Here is a 17,799-nt window from a genome sequence, read left to right as displayed (position 1 = left end):
ACTTAAAGAGCATTGAGTGCTACTTGAACAATTTGGAAAGACCTTTATCAAATCCATTATCCTAAACCTACAAAAAGGTCCCATAAGACTGGATTCATACATGCCATTTTTTATGCAATTTTTAATATACACTCACTCACTCTGTAGATTTTCTGGCTGAAAGTTTTTTGATTGTCCCATTCATAGGAAATCACCCCATTCCGATGTATGTCATGGATTTTCTGCAATACAGTCTGTAGTGTATGAATTTATCTAGATTGTTTTACCTCTCTTTTTTAAGTACGGTAGCTGGTTTTCCTGGCTTTTTATATATAAATGTGACTGCACGAAAAATACTAGAAAAAAAAGCCTTTAAATAACCTGTGCTTAAAACCACGCTAACATAATTTGCAGAATTTGCTGAAACTCATAAAGAAGTCATAATGCAGGAAAGATACCAACCACTATGGACATATTATTGTTCAGTGTTAGACAATCATGGCTGCGTTCATCCAAAAATAGCACCACTACAAGTGAATGGTACAAAGCTGTAATACCACACACAACCTGTAGACATACAAGGTGGCATTGTTTTTACAAGAAGTCAGACATATTTGCTGATGCTAGAAAACCCCTTTAATGCCAGTTAATACATTTACTAATTCTTATGAGTTTAGAGTGATCAAATTATGGGATGTTCATACAGAAAAAAAAAAAGTAATAAATAACTAATATAATTGGCATGTAACTGTGGGAAACCTGGGCTAGTGATTTCGCCTTGCTGCATGATATCTACGATCAGACTACAGACAGCTTTAACAGTCATTTTTGGCATTTCTTAGTCCTGAAGGAGGAAATGTCCTCAATGCTAGAAAAAGAAGAAATGCTTACTGGTTAGCTCCACCACTTTCAGAATGACTTTTCATGTGCATGTTTTTGCATATAAGTCTATGAATGTGGACCGCGCGCTTACTTCCTGATCACATTTAACGCCCATTGTTCTTGAATGAATCATCACTTATCTGTCTGTAAGCCTCAAACACTTTTTTAATGTCAAACAATTTAAATAAAGCAAATAAGATGTTTAAAGACATACATGGGGTTACATATTAACACTGCGGACTGCGGGGCACTAACCTGGGACCTGATGAGAAATACCACTCACCCTGTGCAGTACTGCAAGGTCTGAGCTGATCAGGGAGGTAACGTAGAGGAGTATGTTTGGTGAAATGTTTTTTCGGACAGGACATACACCTGGTTTTTCCATGGTTTTCAGTCTCAAGTCACTACTACTACATCTATGGACCCTGTACATGACCAAATCAATTCATAGGACTCTTGTAGAGCAGGCCCATCAGTATTCCATGGCTGCCCTGTGAAGTTCTACCTAATGTCTCCTCTTTTAATTAGCCAGCCGGGCATGACTTCATCATTGCGGGGTAACGCCCACTTGATGTCACGCAAGGTCAACTAATCAATAGAGGACGCAGGGATGGTGGCAGGAGGAAAAGTTTGCAGGACTCCTGTCTGCCCTCTACAGAATATGGACATGGCCAATTGACCAGGGTCCTGAAAATTGATTAGCTCATCTCTGATTGGCTCCTTATCTAAATATCTAATGTCCAGTTCTTGTGTATTACTGACTATAGAAACTCACAAAAGCTTTATAAAAGCACCTTTCCTCTGTAGAAGATGGGAGAGTTTCTTCTTGCCGCAGTGCTGTAGGTGTTTATTGTTCTCATCGGGGCATTTGACATCATAACAATCAGGAAGGGTCTTCCTTTTTATTAAAACTAAACCTGGATGCCACACACATTACATAGAAGTGGGTTGATGGCTGGACAACGGTCAATCATCTGGAGAATGAGTGACATTTTCGTCCGCATTGGCCATTACAGTCGCACAAACTGGCCATATATTGACACTGGTGGGGATGGACGCATGATCTTATGGACACATTGTTTACGGGCTACAGTTAACCAGAAATTACAAACCGACTTTTGCCAGATGATATATTGGACATGACAATAATTTGAAATATTTTTTTGATACTTTTAAATAACATTGAATAGGATTTTGTAGAGAACTTCTGGCTGTTAAATAATATGCGTGGGCCAAATACTGTTTACTGTATAGTCCTTTGCCAAAATTTCTCATAGTTGACATTATTTGTGTTTAAATTCTGTCTAATCTAGTGCTCCAATTATCCCTGATAATATTGTAAAGGGTTTTGCATGAGTTTCTATTCTAGAATTTTTTAAGTTTTGTTTCCATATGTTATAATATATATATATATATATATATATATATATATATATATATATATATATATATATATATATATATATATATATATATATATATATACACACAGTATATATATAAATATATATATATATATATATTAGTATGAAACTGCTAAAATGCTTGAACGTCTGGATTATGCTTTTATGTAATGGAATTGGATAAGTACAAGCTATTCACCCATAGACATAATTGCTGTGTCTTTAGAAAAAACTCACAACCAATAGTATCTAAGAAAAAGAAGGAAAAACAGGAGTGCGCCATCCCCCGGCAAGCGGGAACCTGTGAAAGGGGGAGCTATGAACTCCTGAAGAACTGAATAAACAAGGAGAATCTGAGTCAATTATGCCATTAAAAATCAGTTCAAAATTTTATTATAGCAGAAAGTACAATAATATTAAGCACGTAACAGTTACAAGAATTTTATGAGTACATGTATAGAGCCATGATCGTGACCCCAGGTAAAAAAGGGCAGAGGACAAGGCAAGGACAAGATAGATTGTGTCAAACTAATAAATAGTGTAGTTGATATATATCAAAGAATGTGATTTGCATTAATAGAGATGTATATGTAATAAATTGCCACCAAAATCAATAATTTGCTCTATGGTGTCCTAATGGGCAACATACCTTCCGTGCTGATAAAATGAGACATAGACAAGTGCCAATCATATTACCAAGAACCCATGTTTGAACACATTGCAAGTTTGCAAGAGAAGGAGGAAAGTATTAGCGTTATTTATGGTATTTACCCATGATATGTGTCTTGCCTTGACGTCGGCCCCTTGACGTTGACATGTGGGCACAATTTGTGTTTTGTAACTTAGAACAGAGCTCTCCAACCTATTACCTTTAACCTGTTGCAAAATTACAATATCCAACATGGACTGGTCTAAAAATTATTGTATGTTTGATAAGTACAGATGATTAGTAGTAGTATGTAGTATTCTAATACATGTGAAATAAAAAGACTTGAATATTTACACAGAATATTATACTTATAAATTGTTACACTAACTATAACCATTTCTTTTCAGGAATAAAAGAGAAATGCACAGACTGGGCAGAGTTCCTTATTCATGATCTGACTGGCTCCAGGACTGCTCCACCAAAGCTTCTAGAGGGAGTATGTCATGTTCTTACATTGTATTATTGTTGTAGTATATGTAATTATTATTGGACTATTCTCTTACATTGCATTGTTATTGTAGTGATTTGTTTTCCTATAGTGGATTATTTTATTCTCCATTTCTTGTCTCTAAATTATAATTGAACCTATTTTTCAGGATCAGTATCATTGTCTCTTAAACAACATAGTTTATAAATGTTTTGTCACTGGGGTCCAGTTCTAAACATCAAAATAGATCCACAGATCATTTGGGCCCAAAGGGACCCTGCACAAATGATGCTTTAGTCAGCATGTTCAATGCCTGCTATATTAACTTTTTATATATTTATTTTACTTATGTAACACTGTCATATTCAACTTCATTATCACCACGCCCCATTGGGGCTCACAATCTAAATTTGATAGCAATATGTCTTTGGAGTGCAGGAGGAAACCACACAAACACAGGAAAAAAATAAAAATTTTAAATCTTGCAATTTTCACACTGGCCAATAGAACTTTTTTATAGTCTAACTTCCTGTTGTTTGAGGAAACAACCCATGTACATTAGCCACAAATAACAGACTCTGACCCCAGGTTTTGTACTGAAGTATCAACAAGTCTATTGAACGTGTGCAAAGATCATTGTGGAGGGGGGGAGTAGGGGTCAGCTGTGACATCATCTATTGCGAATTGTGGATCCTGTGCTACCAGCTGTGTAAAAAGTTGTTGTTACTGGTCATAGCAATTAGGAATGAGAGGACACATGGAAGTTTGGGTTCTGGTACACATCCCGAACTTTAGTGCAAAGTTTGGTTCGGGTACCATAACTGTACTCGAACTTGAACCAGAACCCCATTGAAAACAATGAAGCCCTGAACTTTGGATCTAAAAAAAAATTATCTTTCTCTCTTACTCGTACCCGGACTTTCCCCAGTACTCCGAATATTAAAACAGACTTCTGGGTCAAGTCCGTGTTCAGGGTTTAGTGTTGGACACTAAGTGTGCGGTACGAACCCTGAACTTTTAAATTAGGATCGCTCATCTCTAATAGTAGTCCTTCATCTGATGCCTGCTGAAAAATGTTCTTGCAAGGACTAAAAGTTAGTTAGTGATATAGCTCCAATGAGCAAAGTGAAAATTGCAAGATAATATATTTTCTTTAATAAAATCTTGATCTGGAAAAAATACTTGTAATATAAAAATGTAATTGAAAATTTAGTCGTTTTCTGGCAACACATTCCTAATTAAAGACAAACTAGAAACCGTAATCAATGATAAAAGTAATAAAAGCACCACTCGTGTGTTTTTTTTTAATTACAGCACTGGAGTGGTGCTACTAATCTGAGTTTCTTGCCCCTAGTATTCTACTTACCTGTCACTGTCTTCATCTTTTATCAGCACTGTCGGTCTCCAGCAGTTTGTGGGCTGCCGGATGGCTCCAGTGTTTGCTGGACAGACTGTAAGTGATATAAGACTTCCAAACAGACATTCAGATGCAACTCCATGATTAAGACCTGAATGGGTCGAAACGTGTTGGTTTCTATGCCTTTTTTTAAATCATGAGTGTATCCAAGCTGCCTGACTTTTTTGTTACCTGTTTTTAATATAAAGAAATAAATAGATGTTTTAAGAAACCTAGGATTTCCTGGGATCATTCGTCCAAAGAGGCGCTGGATGTTAATTATTTGATTCTTAAGAGTATGTCCAGTTTTTTAGTAACAATACTAAATACATTACTGAATATTTTGTAGATAAACTCTTTATACAGTATGTAATTAAAGGGGTTCCTTCATTAGGATAACCCCATTCCATCAACTATTAGTCAGAACTAGTGATGAGTGAATATACTCGTTACTCGAGATTTCCCGAGCACGCTCGGGTGTCCTCAGAGTATTTTTTAGTGCTCCGAGATTTAAGTTTTCTTCGCCGCAGCTGAATGATTTACATCTGTTAGTCAGCATAAGTACATGTGGGGATTCCCTAGCAACCAGGCAACCCCCACATGTACTTATGCTAGCTAACAGATGTAAATCATTCAGCTGCGGTGAGGAAAACAATCTCCGAGCACTAAAAAATACTCGGAGGACCCCCGAGCGTGCTCGGGAATTCTTGAGTAACGAGTATATTCGCTCATCACTAGTCAGAACTAGAGCCACTGCATCAGCTATGTTCATCTTTTATATTGACATAATGGTTGTCTGGGAAATGACTATTATTTTAAAGAATACCTTTTTAAAACAAACTTTTGATATGTTATAGTGATATGTCAGATGTTATAATTGGTTGGGAGATCGAGTGCTGAGAATAAATGAAGGGACAGAGTAGACAGAAGAGCTGTGCCCCTTTTACTCCATTGGACTCTCGTCTAGACTTTGTATAAATTCTGTGCGAGATAGACTATGATTATTATTAATTAATATACCAGCCAGCATCAGCTCCTAGCCTATAAGTTATAGGGTTCTTCAGTTTGTATAAATTCATGCACAGCTTGATCAGCTCTTCTCAAACAGGAACCATCAAGAGCAAAGGGGCCCAGTGCTCAGAGGTTGCTGAAGGTCTCAGCACCAAGACCCCTACTAGTCCAAACTTCTTAAAGTCACTATGACATGGCAAACATTTTTGAGATATTTCTTAATATGTTAGTGATCTAATAAGCATAGTCTCCTATAGAAACCATTCTCATATCGTGTGTGAGATGTACTTATGAAGATATATATGTAGCGAGTTAAAGGTTTAGGCATTGGGTGGAGATAAACTTTAGGTTGAAGAAACAAGCAAAAGCACAAAAAAATAGGTCCTGGGAAATTCACACAAGTTATTTATACAATGCAGAAATTCCCGGCTTCAGCGTAATTTCTAATCAAATGACTCATATGACTCTAAAAATTGTGTTTACTCTTGAAATGGATCTTGTGTAATAAGATAATATAATGCTTCATTAAAAGAGAATAAGGAAAACAGAGTTAGTTAAGAGCTACTGTAACGAGCCGCAGGACGGGCGTTGTCACGGAAACCAATTGCGGGATCTGTGAACTCTTCTAGAATTGGTTTTCAGGGTATGCTTGTAAAGTGTGTTAAAAGGGGTCATCAGAGCACAATGAATGACTGTTACTAAGACGCTCGCCGTACATTGCTGAATAGGTTTTAGTCTATTTCCACTGCATTATCCCCTTAACAAAGAGCTGTACATGCAGTTATTGTCAAAATGAATTAAAACAGTTGTTAAAGGATATTTTTACTACATAAAATGAAAACAATTGCATTGTGTATATATATATATATTGCTTATAAATATCACACTAGAAGTAAAGAGGATCTCTAATTTAGCAACACATCACCTTATGGTTCGTGATTCCAGCATCTTTACTACTTGTCCTTATATACAGCCGACATGCTCTTCACAATCTGGGAAACCAGCAAAAATATATTTATACAATGACACAGATGTACATATTAATAAGATTGATGTAGACCTATAAGACTACCCCAATTGCCTCAGTATCCCACCAAAGATGCGTATTATTTCAGTAGGTAAAATAATATGACCAGACACTTCTGCTATTGGGTGTCTGCACAGACACCTTCCTTTTCCAGCCCTTGTTTCTCCTAATTGGGGATATTGGGGAATAGATGGGCTGTTCAGGTGAACAGTAGATGTCAATAGACTCTAAAGATAAGTGATGGCCAAACCTTCATTCGTCTTACAGCTATTTATTTCAAAATTCCTCCATACAACCAATTACCTTGGCCGACCATTCAGTTGCTCTGTTTTGAGAGAGCGCAGTAATCGGCTGTCAGGTTCATCCTGCAGAACAAAAGAATAGGGGGATTAAATTCTTACCGCCCAATCCTTATCAGCCCCTTACTCTTTGCCGACAGATGAAGTAATGGAGGGTCTGGAGGCCTTCATACACATTAGATGGTTGGCCAATTCCACCATAATTAACGGGTTTAATAGATTTTATCATATTTGCTTTAGGGCCTTAATGCCTGCAAAAAAATTAAGTGCCCTATGTAGAATGAACATGACCATTAGAATTCAGACTCTTAATAATGGTGTGGGAGAATACAGTAGGTAAAAATTAGATTAAAGTTATTGATTTTTCCAATTATATGGTTATTTTGCATGCAAATGAGATGATAAAGTGAATGTACAAAAAACTAGTCTACAGCCTGTCTCTCAATTATTACATATATATAATTTATTATACTGTATATCGGGGCAGACCTACCATTGGTGCAGATTCACAGGTGCCCAAGAGGTAATGGGCACACCCACCTGCAAAGCGAGGCATAAGGAGCATTATGATGAGCTTCAAGACTCCAAAACGCCCACATACTATTCTTGCACAGTCGCCCATTCCCATTTTAGTCTGCTCTTGCTTTATATTACTGTACTATTTTACATACTATTTTACATACAGTATATGTTAAGAATTTTTATGTTGAAACCACAATTTCTTTCTCTTTCTATAGCCTCTTCGTGGAAAAGCTCCTGTAGACCTCATTACAGTTGATTCACTCATAGAGCTACGAGACTCACATAATCCATTCCAGTACTGGATCGTAAGTGTGTTAGAAAATGTTGGAGGAAGATTACGATTGCGCTACGTTGGCTTAGAAGAATCCGATTCTTGTGATCAGTGGTTGTTTTACTTGGACTGTAGACTTCGACCTGTTGGTTGGTGTCAAGAAAATCAGTGCAGAATGGAACCACCTTTAGGTATGTCTTAACAAGTTGCTGTTGTGTTGTCATGGTGTAAAGCAAACATCCACTGCATAGATGCATGGGTATAAATCTTGTCTGTAGGACCTTATTAGGGTTGAACAATTAATATAAATGTTCAATTCTCTAGTTGCCTACTCCTGGCCTAATGGATATTGATCATGTGCACTAAAGAAATACACCAGACACAGTCAGCTGTAACTCTCCTTGATCAAAGTGTGGCTCAGCTCCAAGAAGGAATTTATTAGTCAAACACAATGTTATATATCTCCTGTAAGGGGGCTCGGTTAGCTCTAAAATGGGAGTGATCGGATGTATTCCATTGGTTAGTGGGTTGGGCATGAGCAAGTCCATGGGCGGATCCATGAGGTCATCAAGGTGGGTTGGTCCGTGAGGTCATCAGAGTGGGCGTCGCTGTGGGTGGATCCATGAGGTCATCAGTGTGGGCGTCGTCTTGGATACCAGACCGCATGGTCTGCTAAAACAGGAAATGGCAGCCATCTTCAGTGTCTTCATTGTTCATCAGACCGCATGGCTCTGGTATAGGAGATGGCAGCCATCTTAAGTGTCTTACTTTGTCTGAGGAAAACTTATGTAAGGTTAAACAATACATGTTATAGGTTGCTTTCCTCAATTACCTTATGTGTTGAGGTTAATTAAGTATTTGATCTTATGGCTCTCCTCAACAGTCCCCCCTAAATACTTTATTAACCTTTTCTTTTATCTTGATCCCACTGTGGTTCCCTAACCCACCGATGTTAAGTGTTATTATGACATCAGAGGCTTCATGACAATACGGATGCTATAGACACCAGAAAATGTGTGACCGATTATGGGTATACTGCGGAGGTATATCGGAGCGTGTTACCAGTGTCCTCGGGACTTCCCAACCTGCTGGATCTATTACTCTCCAATCTCCCATCTCCATGATTACTTAGAGTAAAATACACATGCGACTAACCCTGATGTACACATCCTAGATCTGACCGTCTTGCCCGGGAGGGGGAATTGGAGTTTTCACCAGTTTGAGACAAGTTTTCCCTTGTGGAAAACCTCCCTTTGTAGCTGGACTTTGACAAGCAGGTCAGATCCTACTCTGTCCCTAACTGTCTAACAAGTTTATAATGTGAGAGATGGATCCAGGAGGCGCTCAGCAACCCTGACTGAAGTATGAGGAGTCAGGAGCACTTGGTAGGGGCCCTCAAATCTCGACTCCAGGGATGTCTTTCTGATGAACTTCTTTACCAGCATGTAGTCACCAGGTTAGAAAGTATGGGTACCTTAACTGGAATCTGGACCTGGAATGGATGATAAAACTCGTACATGTGTTACTGACAGTTCTTTAGTAACAACAATTAACAACAATTACAGAATTTACAAGAGTATCACTTCCCAAGGCTAGCTGTTGTGGAAAATATTGACCCAATCTTGGAGGCCCCCCAAAAAGAATCTCGTATGGTGTGAGTTTAGTGGGACCCCTTGGAGTGTTTCTGACTGAGTATAAGGCAACGTGCAAAATGTCTGTCCAAGTCTGACCTCCTAACTGGCTTTCAGTATTTTATTTTTGAAGGTGCCATTCAGTGTTTCTATTTTCCCACTGCTATGTAGGTGATATGGAGTATGTAAACCCAAATCAGCTCCCACCAGTGTCCATAGTTCCTTAGTCAGTGCTGCAGTAAACGCAGGTCCTTGGTCACTCTCAATTACCTCTGGGACCCCATATCTGCTTACTACTTCATGCATCAGTCTCTTAACAGTCACTCTGGTAGTCATGTTGGTTACTGGCTAGGCTTCGGGCCATCCTGAGAACATGTCAGTCACTACCAGTACATACTCGTACTTCCCTACTTTTGGCATTCGAATGTGGTCAATCTGAAAGGGATAAAGTGGTTTAGCCAAATGTTTCTGAGTAACTTTCTGAGGCGGTGCTGGATTGCATGTTGCACACACAAGGCAGGACTTGAAATAATTTTGCGTGACAGTAGAGATCCCAGGTGCCATATAAATCTTCCAATCAGGTCATTCATCCGATTCTTGCCTCTGTGGGTGATACCGTGTGCCCATTCTGTCGCTGAGGGGTACAGATTACGGGGTAGACCTTTGTGTTCACCCTCCAGACTCCATCTTCATCCTTTTTTAGCTCCTCCTTCTTGCCATGACTTATTTTCATCATCTGATGTCTTGTCTTGATGTAGATGGATAATCCTCATAAGAGAGGCTTTAGTCCCTTCTTCAGTGTCTTGTGACACGTACACCGCTGCTTTCTCTTTCCTAAATGGATCCACAGCATAGGTTTTTTCTGTTTTGTCAGCAAAGAAGTTCCCCCTTGCTTCTGGAGAATCCAATCTCCCGTGAGCTTTGATCTTGATTACTGCAACCTCCAAAGGTAGATCTAGAGCGACCACAAGTTCTTGCATGGTAGCAGCATGTTTTACAGGAGTTCCACTGGACGTTAGGTATCCTCTGGCTGCCCAGATACTGCCGAAGTCATGAGCCACTCCAAAAGCGTATCTTGAATCCGTGTAGATGTTGACCACCTTCTCCGTCGCTTCCTGACAAGCCAACGTCAAAGCTTTAAGTTCCGCTTCTTGTGCAGACATGTGCGGTGGTAGCGATCCAGCTGAGATGACCTGGTCATGTGTAACCACGGCATATCCCGTATGGAATCTTCCTGTTTCATCTGCAAATCTGGAACCATCAGTGAAGAACGTCAGGTCAGCATGTGGGAGTGGGTCTTCAGACACGCTTTTCTGGGAGGCTACTTCTTCATGCATTTGTTCGAGACAGTCATGATCCTCTGAGTGTGTAGAGGCATCTTCTCCGAGAGCATCAGTATCATCCACATCCCCCCTGGAAAGAGGAAGCAGCGTGGACAGTTTGAAGATGCTGCAGCGGACAAGAGTGACATTATCCGGAACCAAGAGCGAACATTGGAGTCTCATATGATGCTGCACCAACAGATGTTTAGGTTCCAACAAAGCAATTATGTCGTGTGGAGCCATTAAGAGAACTGGATGTCCTCAGATGATATCAGAAGTTTTGTCCAGAAGCATATGTGCAGCATGAACAGCTCTGAGGCAAGTCGGGGAAGCTTGAGACACAGAGTCCAGGCGGGCAGAGTAGTAGCCGATTGGTCTTGTTCTTCCCCCATGTTTTTGTGCTAGGACTCCGGAAGCATGTCCTGCTACTTCACTGACAAACAAGTAAAAAGGTAGTTGATAATTTGGGATTCCAAGAGCTGGTGCAGACTGTATGGCCTGTTTAAGAGCGTAGAAAGCTTCCACGGATTTAGTACATAGTGGAAACGCTGACGTCTTGAGGTCATCGTACAATGGCTGCATCAGCTTTGAGGCATCTGGAAACCTTTGGCAACAATAATAATTGATAGGTCAGCCAACTCATCCGAGGCCCTTGTCTTAGGTTCTTGGCAGAACTCAACACCAGAGTCCCATGTCTCGTCATGCTCCTGTAGAAAGGCATTGGCTGTTTTTCTGGATCTAGAACTTGGTTCAACAGAGTAGCAGCTTGCTGGGGTGTAAACTTGACATAGATGGTGGGCTCCTCAGACATGAGCATTGGCACTGTTGGCGGTGGCACCTGAAGCGGGAGTAGAGATGGCACCGTGAGTGCAGATGTAGTCCCTTGTGTATGAGGAGCCGGAGGAGGTAACAGTCCTGGAATGAAGGGCTCTATTTGGGCAGCTCCAGTATCATGGTATGGGCTCCAGGTGATGCAGGCAGTCTTAAAAGCTTTAACAGTCCTGTCCTCATTACTAATTAGCCTGATTTCAGAGAGGCAGCAAATGCTTGGGGGGCTACACTTGTTTATTATAATTTCAACAATTTCCCTTGTACATGCATGAACAGGGAAACCGAAAATGCCAACACCAATGGCGGGAATTGTCAAGGTCTCAATGTGCTCACTAATATTTGCATACTCTAAAATGCGAGTTATTGCTGCACGAAGTTGTTGAGCACTAACGTCTGGATGAATAGGGTCATAAGTAGGGGTCACAGCATGTATGATCATTCTACATGGAAGATTGCCAGCTTTAGTCACCGCTATGTCCCCAACAGCTATCTGACCACGTGACTCAACAATGATATGACTGTCAGCTTGAATAGTCGCCCCTCCTGCTTCCACTATAGCTCTAGCTACACCTCCATTGTGCTCTAACCGAGAATTGGCAGCATTAACAATAGCGTCTGTCTCCATTGTTGTTATATCACCCTTTCCCACCACTAACAAGGGTCCCTCAGGAAGTTCTTTTTCAAAAATAGGTTGCCAACATTCCCTCCCCTTTGTGCTTCCTGTGCTATTGGTATCCCCCTCCCAGATTGAGCCCCCCTTGTTACAGTCGCCAATGTCCCATACAGGTGTGCGCTTGGCTGCGAGACAGCCTGTGAGATACTGGGCATAGGGTTATGTAGGCTGCGTGAGAGTGCTGTTGTGGAAGCATTGGGAGGAGAGGCCGCTGCTTGGAGCATCTCATGTGGGTGTGCGGCTAAATTGGCAGTGGAAGTGACAGTAGAAAGGGTAGGTGCTGGGGACGATCCAGGTGGGAGGACTGCTGGATTCACAACAGGAGTGATAGGGGAAAGGGTTGGTGCCCCATTGGAAACACTGAGATAGGAAACATGGGTAAAGCCTTTTATTTCCTGAAGGAATATAGTATTGGCCATCAGTGGTCATTACTGGGTAACAAGGATTTAGCGAAGTGGTGTGTAGCCTTAGTCTGAGATATTCACCACCAGAACCAGCACATTCGCCATCCACAACATGGCTGCCGTCAGAATTGTATTTACCACCAACAAAATGGCTGCCGTCAGAATTGTATTTACTACCAACAAAATGGCTGCCGTCAGAATTGTATTTACCACCAACAGAATGGCTGCCGTCAGAATTGTATTTACCACCAACAAAATGGCTGCCGTCAGAATTGTATTTACCACCAACAAGATGGCTGCCGTCAGAACTATATTTACCACCAACAAAATGGCTGCCGTCAGAATTGTATTTACCACCAACAAAATGGCTGCCGTCAGAATTGTATTTACCACCAACAAAATGGCTGCCGTCAGAACTATATTTACCACCAACAAAATGGCCGCCATTACATTTAGCACCTGGCTCTGGGCCATCATTTTGGCTGCTATTACATTTAACACATTGGCCATTAACAAAATGGCGACCATTACATTTACCACATGGCTCTGAGCCACCATTTTGGCTGCTATTACATTTAACACATTGGCCATTAACAAAATGGCGACCATTACATTTACCACATGGCTCTGAGCCACCATTTTGGCTGCTATCACATTTAACACATTGGCCATTAACAAAATGGCGACCATTACATTTACCACATGGCTCTGAGCCACCATTTTGGCTGCTATCACATTTAACACATTGGCCATTAACAAAATGGCGACCATTACATTTACCACATGGCTCTGGGCCACCATTTTGGCTGCTATCACATTTAACACATTCGCCATTAACAAATGGCCGCCATTACATTTACCACATGGCTCTGGGCCACCATTTTGGCTGCTATCACATTTAACACATTCGCCATTAACAAATGGCTGCCATTACATTTACCACATGGCTCTGGGCCACCATTTTGGCTGCTATCACATTTAACACATTCGCCATTAACAAATGGCCGCCATTACATTTACCACATGGCTCTGGGCCACCATTTTGGCTGCTATTACATTTAACACATTGCTCTGGGCCACCATTATACGGTGGTGGCCGCTCACAGGATATATTTTGTAATACACATAAGTCAAAACTCTATTCTTTCTATTCCTTTTCTCTTCTACCCAATTTCCAATTTTTATTTATTTATTTATTTTATATAGACTTTCAGAGACTCTTTCTCCTGCCCTAGCAATAGACAACAATCCATTATCTTCTAGGATACCTTTTCTTTCTTTCAAGACAAGCTTCCACTCCAGGGGCTGTAACCTTCCCCCTTCTGGCATTCCACACAACTTCCACTAATGTGCATGAGTGTAACTTGCCATCTGAATTTGGCTTAGTGCCCATTCGGCAGAACTGCATTACTTTCTCCATCTTTCTATAGATACACAGTATATATATCTATCTATCAAGATAACAAACACCAAACAAACAATAAGACGGGGGAGATGACTCAAACCTGAGATTCTAAAGGGAACTGAGTCTGCAGTACCCAGTTCCTATTGCTTCTTGTCACGTGGTCCCTGTCTGACTTCCGTGCTCCGTACTTTACAAACCAATTATTCCCTACTTTGTCAAATTGCTCCCTAACTTACCGGTCCCCGTGCAGAGTCAATTACTCGATGTCACGGGGCAAAAAAAGAAAAACTATAAATTTAATTGGCCCAAACTGAGCCAATTGCTCCAAGTTTCAATGAGCCGCTACACAATTTCTTATGCCCGAACTGAGCCAATTGCTCCAAGATTTACCGGGTCCCCCTAGGCCGAGTCAATTACTCCAGGTCCTAGTCCTCATGTACAGAACTGAAAATCTTATCACAGGCGACAACCGTATACCACAGACAAAAATTATTATTATTTTTTCCTACACTTGCTTTCTTTCCTTCTTTAAAAACAAAACCTGTTTTTCTCGTCCTACCACATGCTTTTCTTTCTGTAAACAAACCTGTTTATTCTTTCCTAGTAACCTGCTTTGTTCCAAACACAATGCTTTTCTTTAACTACCAGTACATACCCTGTTTTTCCTGTTTTATCACTTGCCTGTAGCCCTCTGTAAACACTTCTATTTGTCATCTCCCCTCTCCACAACATGTAACAGGCAGTAGGCAACTAAAACGTGACGGTTCTTGCAATTAAATGACCAGCAGCGGAGATACCCTTTCTGCCGTCTTACAGATACCAAGAAAACCGGACACGGTCAGGCAATCTGCACAGGATACCCCGAAAGACACAGGTAAAGACTACAGATTATAAAAATCAGCAGACTTACCGTGTTCTGTTAAAGAGGTGATCAGTCTCCAGATTCGGGGTACTCAGTGCATCCAGCCGTTCCACTCGCCGGTTTTACAGGGTTCAGGGCTCTTCCTCTGCTGGCCCCCCATTGGGCGGCCAAATATTAGGGTTGAACAATTAATATAAATGTTCAATTCTCTAGTTGCCTACTCCTGGTCTAATGGATATTGATCATGTGCACTAAAGAAATACACCAGACACAGTCAGCTGTAACTCTCCTTGATCAAAGTGTGGCTCAGCTCCAAGAAGGAATTTATTAGTCAAACACAATGTTATATATCTCCTGTAAGGGGGCTCGGTTAGCTCTAAAATGGGAGTGATCGGATGTATTCCATTGGTTAGTGGGTTGGGCATGAGCAAGTCCATGGGCGGATCCATGAGGTCATCAAGGTGGGTTGGTCCGTGAGGTCATCAGAGTGGGCGTCGCTGTGGGTGGATCCATGAGGTCATCAGTGTGGGCGTCGTCTTGGATACCAGACCGCATGGTCTGCTAAAACAGGAAATGGCAGCCATCTTCAGTGTCTTCATTGTTCATCAGACCGCATGGCTCTGGTATAGGAGATGGCAGCCATCTTAAGTGTCTTACTTTGTCTGAGGAAAACTTATGTAAGGTTAAACAATACATGTTATAGGTTGCTTTCCTCAATTACCTTATGTGTTGAGGTTAATTAAGTATTTGATCTTATGGCTCTCCTCAACAACCTTCATACACATATCCATAAACCATGGCTTTCTGGTCTAAAGCAAACATCCACTGCATAACATGCATCGGTATAAATCTTGTCTGCAGGACATTCATACACATATCCATAACTGTTTTCTAGTTTAGCCAATGACTATGTAGTCTCTAAAGTCACATTAATGCTATGAACACGCATACTAGTTTATTACAAGGTTTTATAGTATAATAAATAACTGTGAATACAGAGAGAATGCTTTTCATGACTGTGGAGCGCCCCCACCGTCGCAGGGCCGTGGGGTACCCGGTACCGGGCCTCTCTGTCTCGGTTCTGGGATTGTCACGGTGGCTAGACCCGGTCCGTGACCCTGCTAAGGGGCGTCCAGTAAAAGTTGAGAGTGATGATGTGTGGTGCAGGGAGCGATGAATAACGAGGACACAGGGTTGCAGTCTCTTTACCTCTTTACTGAAGGCTTCAGGATCCTCAATCCAGAGTACGGTTAACAGGGCTGTCTGAGACCGGCCAGTCCGATGGCACCTCCAGAGCTCCCTTTGCAGGTGGAAATCTGTGCCTTCCTTCTAGCGCTTGTGTGTTTTAGTCCTTCCCTGCTGAGCACCACGGGATAGTCCTCACAACTGTTGTGTCTGTTTCTGATGTTCCCGCACAACTGATTCTGATGTTCTTCTCCGTCCCCCAGATGATATGGCTAGGACGCACCCGTATGACGGGTAGGCCTGGAGTTCTTCCGGGACCCTAGAGTCGCCCCTCTCCCACTGTTGCCCCCTATGTCTGCTTAGGTGATTTAGGTGAGACAGCCCGCCTATAACTGACTGCCCTGCCGTTGGTTTGAAGTAAGGCTTGGAGTACTTCCTCAGCGTTTCCGGCCACTGGCTACTCGCCTCAGTAGGATGTTGCCTCGATCTTACAGCACGACTCCTACTGGTGTTTTCTCCTTGTTGCTTTGATCTCGTTTCTCACTCTTCACAATAAACCTCGCTTCTTGTCCTTTCTTGGGGTACCGCCGCAATGAAGTGCAGGCGCGGTCCCGTAACGTTCTTTCTGTTCGCTAGGCCTCTGTCAGGATCCCACCCCTGACAGGGACCCCCCTGAATCTTCCCCTGCAACACCCTCTGCCACATGATGTTGCCTGGTTTCAACCCAGTCAGCTTTCTGTCTAACTTTCTATCTAACCCCCAGTTTTACCAGACTGTGAGGAGTGGCCTAATACATAGTGCCCTTTGCTCCCCCTGGAGGCCAGACTGTGAAGTGTATTGGTGTCTGTGATACCTGGTCAGGTGAACTCCTTCAGTGCCATCAGACGTACCATCACTCCCCTTAGCGGCGGAGCGATGTTACTGCAACGACCAGGTCTCTGGGGCGCTGCAACTGTCACCTGAAATACATGTGGAAGTATAATTAAATTTATAGATTTGAATTATGTAATATAAGATGTACTGACTACATTGGCCAAGTGGTTGTCTGGCATTCGGGTTCAAACATAGTCACTCTATGTCCTGCAGACTTGTGAATCCTCACAGTATGTGCATTGCAGTCACATGGCTGCAAGTATGTGATTTGCTTACATGCGATCACATTCATGCAAGTTTACTGAGTGAGGCCGAATGTGTCTAGTCAGAATGTGGCCGGAAGCATGCAAATAGCATATTTGTGGTCATGAATCCTCACGCTGCGCAATGCATAGGCAGACTGCAGACTTGTATGCTAAGGAGGGACAACCCCTTTAAGTTGACCCTTTTTAAATGCCTTAGATATTATGTGAATTTACATGTTTAACAGTTTGTATTCACGCAGTATTGTTGTCCTAAATGATCTGATTTTCCTTAAATACGGTAAATCCTCCATACACAGTACCTATCTGTAGTTACCTATCTGATAGTTTCCTATCATTGACCCAAAAACAGAACACGTAAATTAGCTGATCTACTTTTTATGGTGTTAAGTTTGTTCCTATGTTTTCTCAGAAACCAGTGGTC

The 17,799-nt window shown here is 41.5% G+C and overlaps 1 protein-coding gene across 4 annotated transcripts in view; it reads left to right on the top strand.

Annotated features, from left to right (window-relative positions):
* SFMBT2 (Scm like with four mbt domains 2) overlaps window positions 1–17,799 on the top strand; it is a 284,729-nt gene that overhangs the window by 174,939 nt on the left and 91,991 nt on the right. For all 4 annotated transcript variants that reach the window (XM_077264494.1, XM_077264491.1, XM_077264493.1 and 1 more), the window contains 2 exons: window positions 3,321–3,409; window positions 7,871–8,117. In XM_077264494.1, the coding sequence (XP_077120609.1) occupies window positions 3,321–3,409; window positions 7,871–8,117 (336 nt within the window). The remainder of the gene's footprint in view (window positions 1–3,320; window positions 3,410–7,870; window positions 8,118–17,799) is intronic.

Source organism: Ranitomeya variabilis, chromosome 5 (genome assembly GCF_051348905.1).
Source record: "Ranitomeya variabilis isolate aRanVar5 chromosome 5, aRanVar5.hap1, whole genome shotgun sequence".
In the NCBI taxonomy this organism is placed as follows: domain Eukaryota; kingdom Metazoa; phylum Chordata; class Amphibia; order Anura; family Dendrobatidae; genus Ranitomeya; species Ranitomeya variabilis.
Note: the sequence above shows the minus strand (reverse complement) of the source record. Positions and strands in the feature narration are given on the sequence as shown.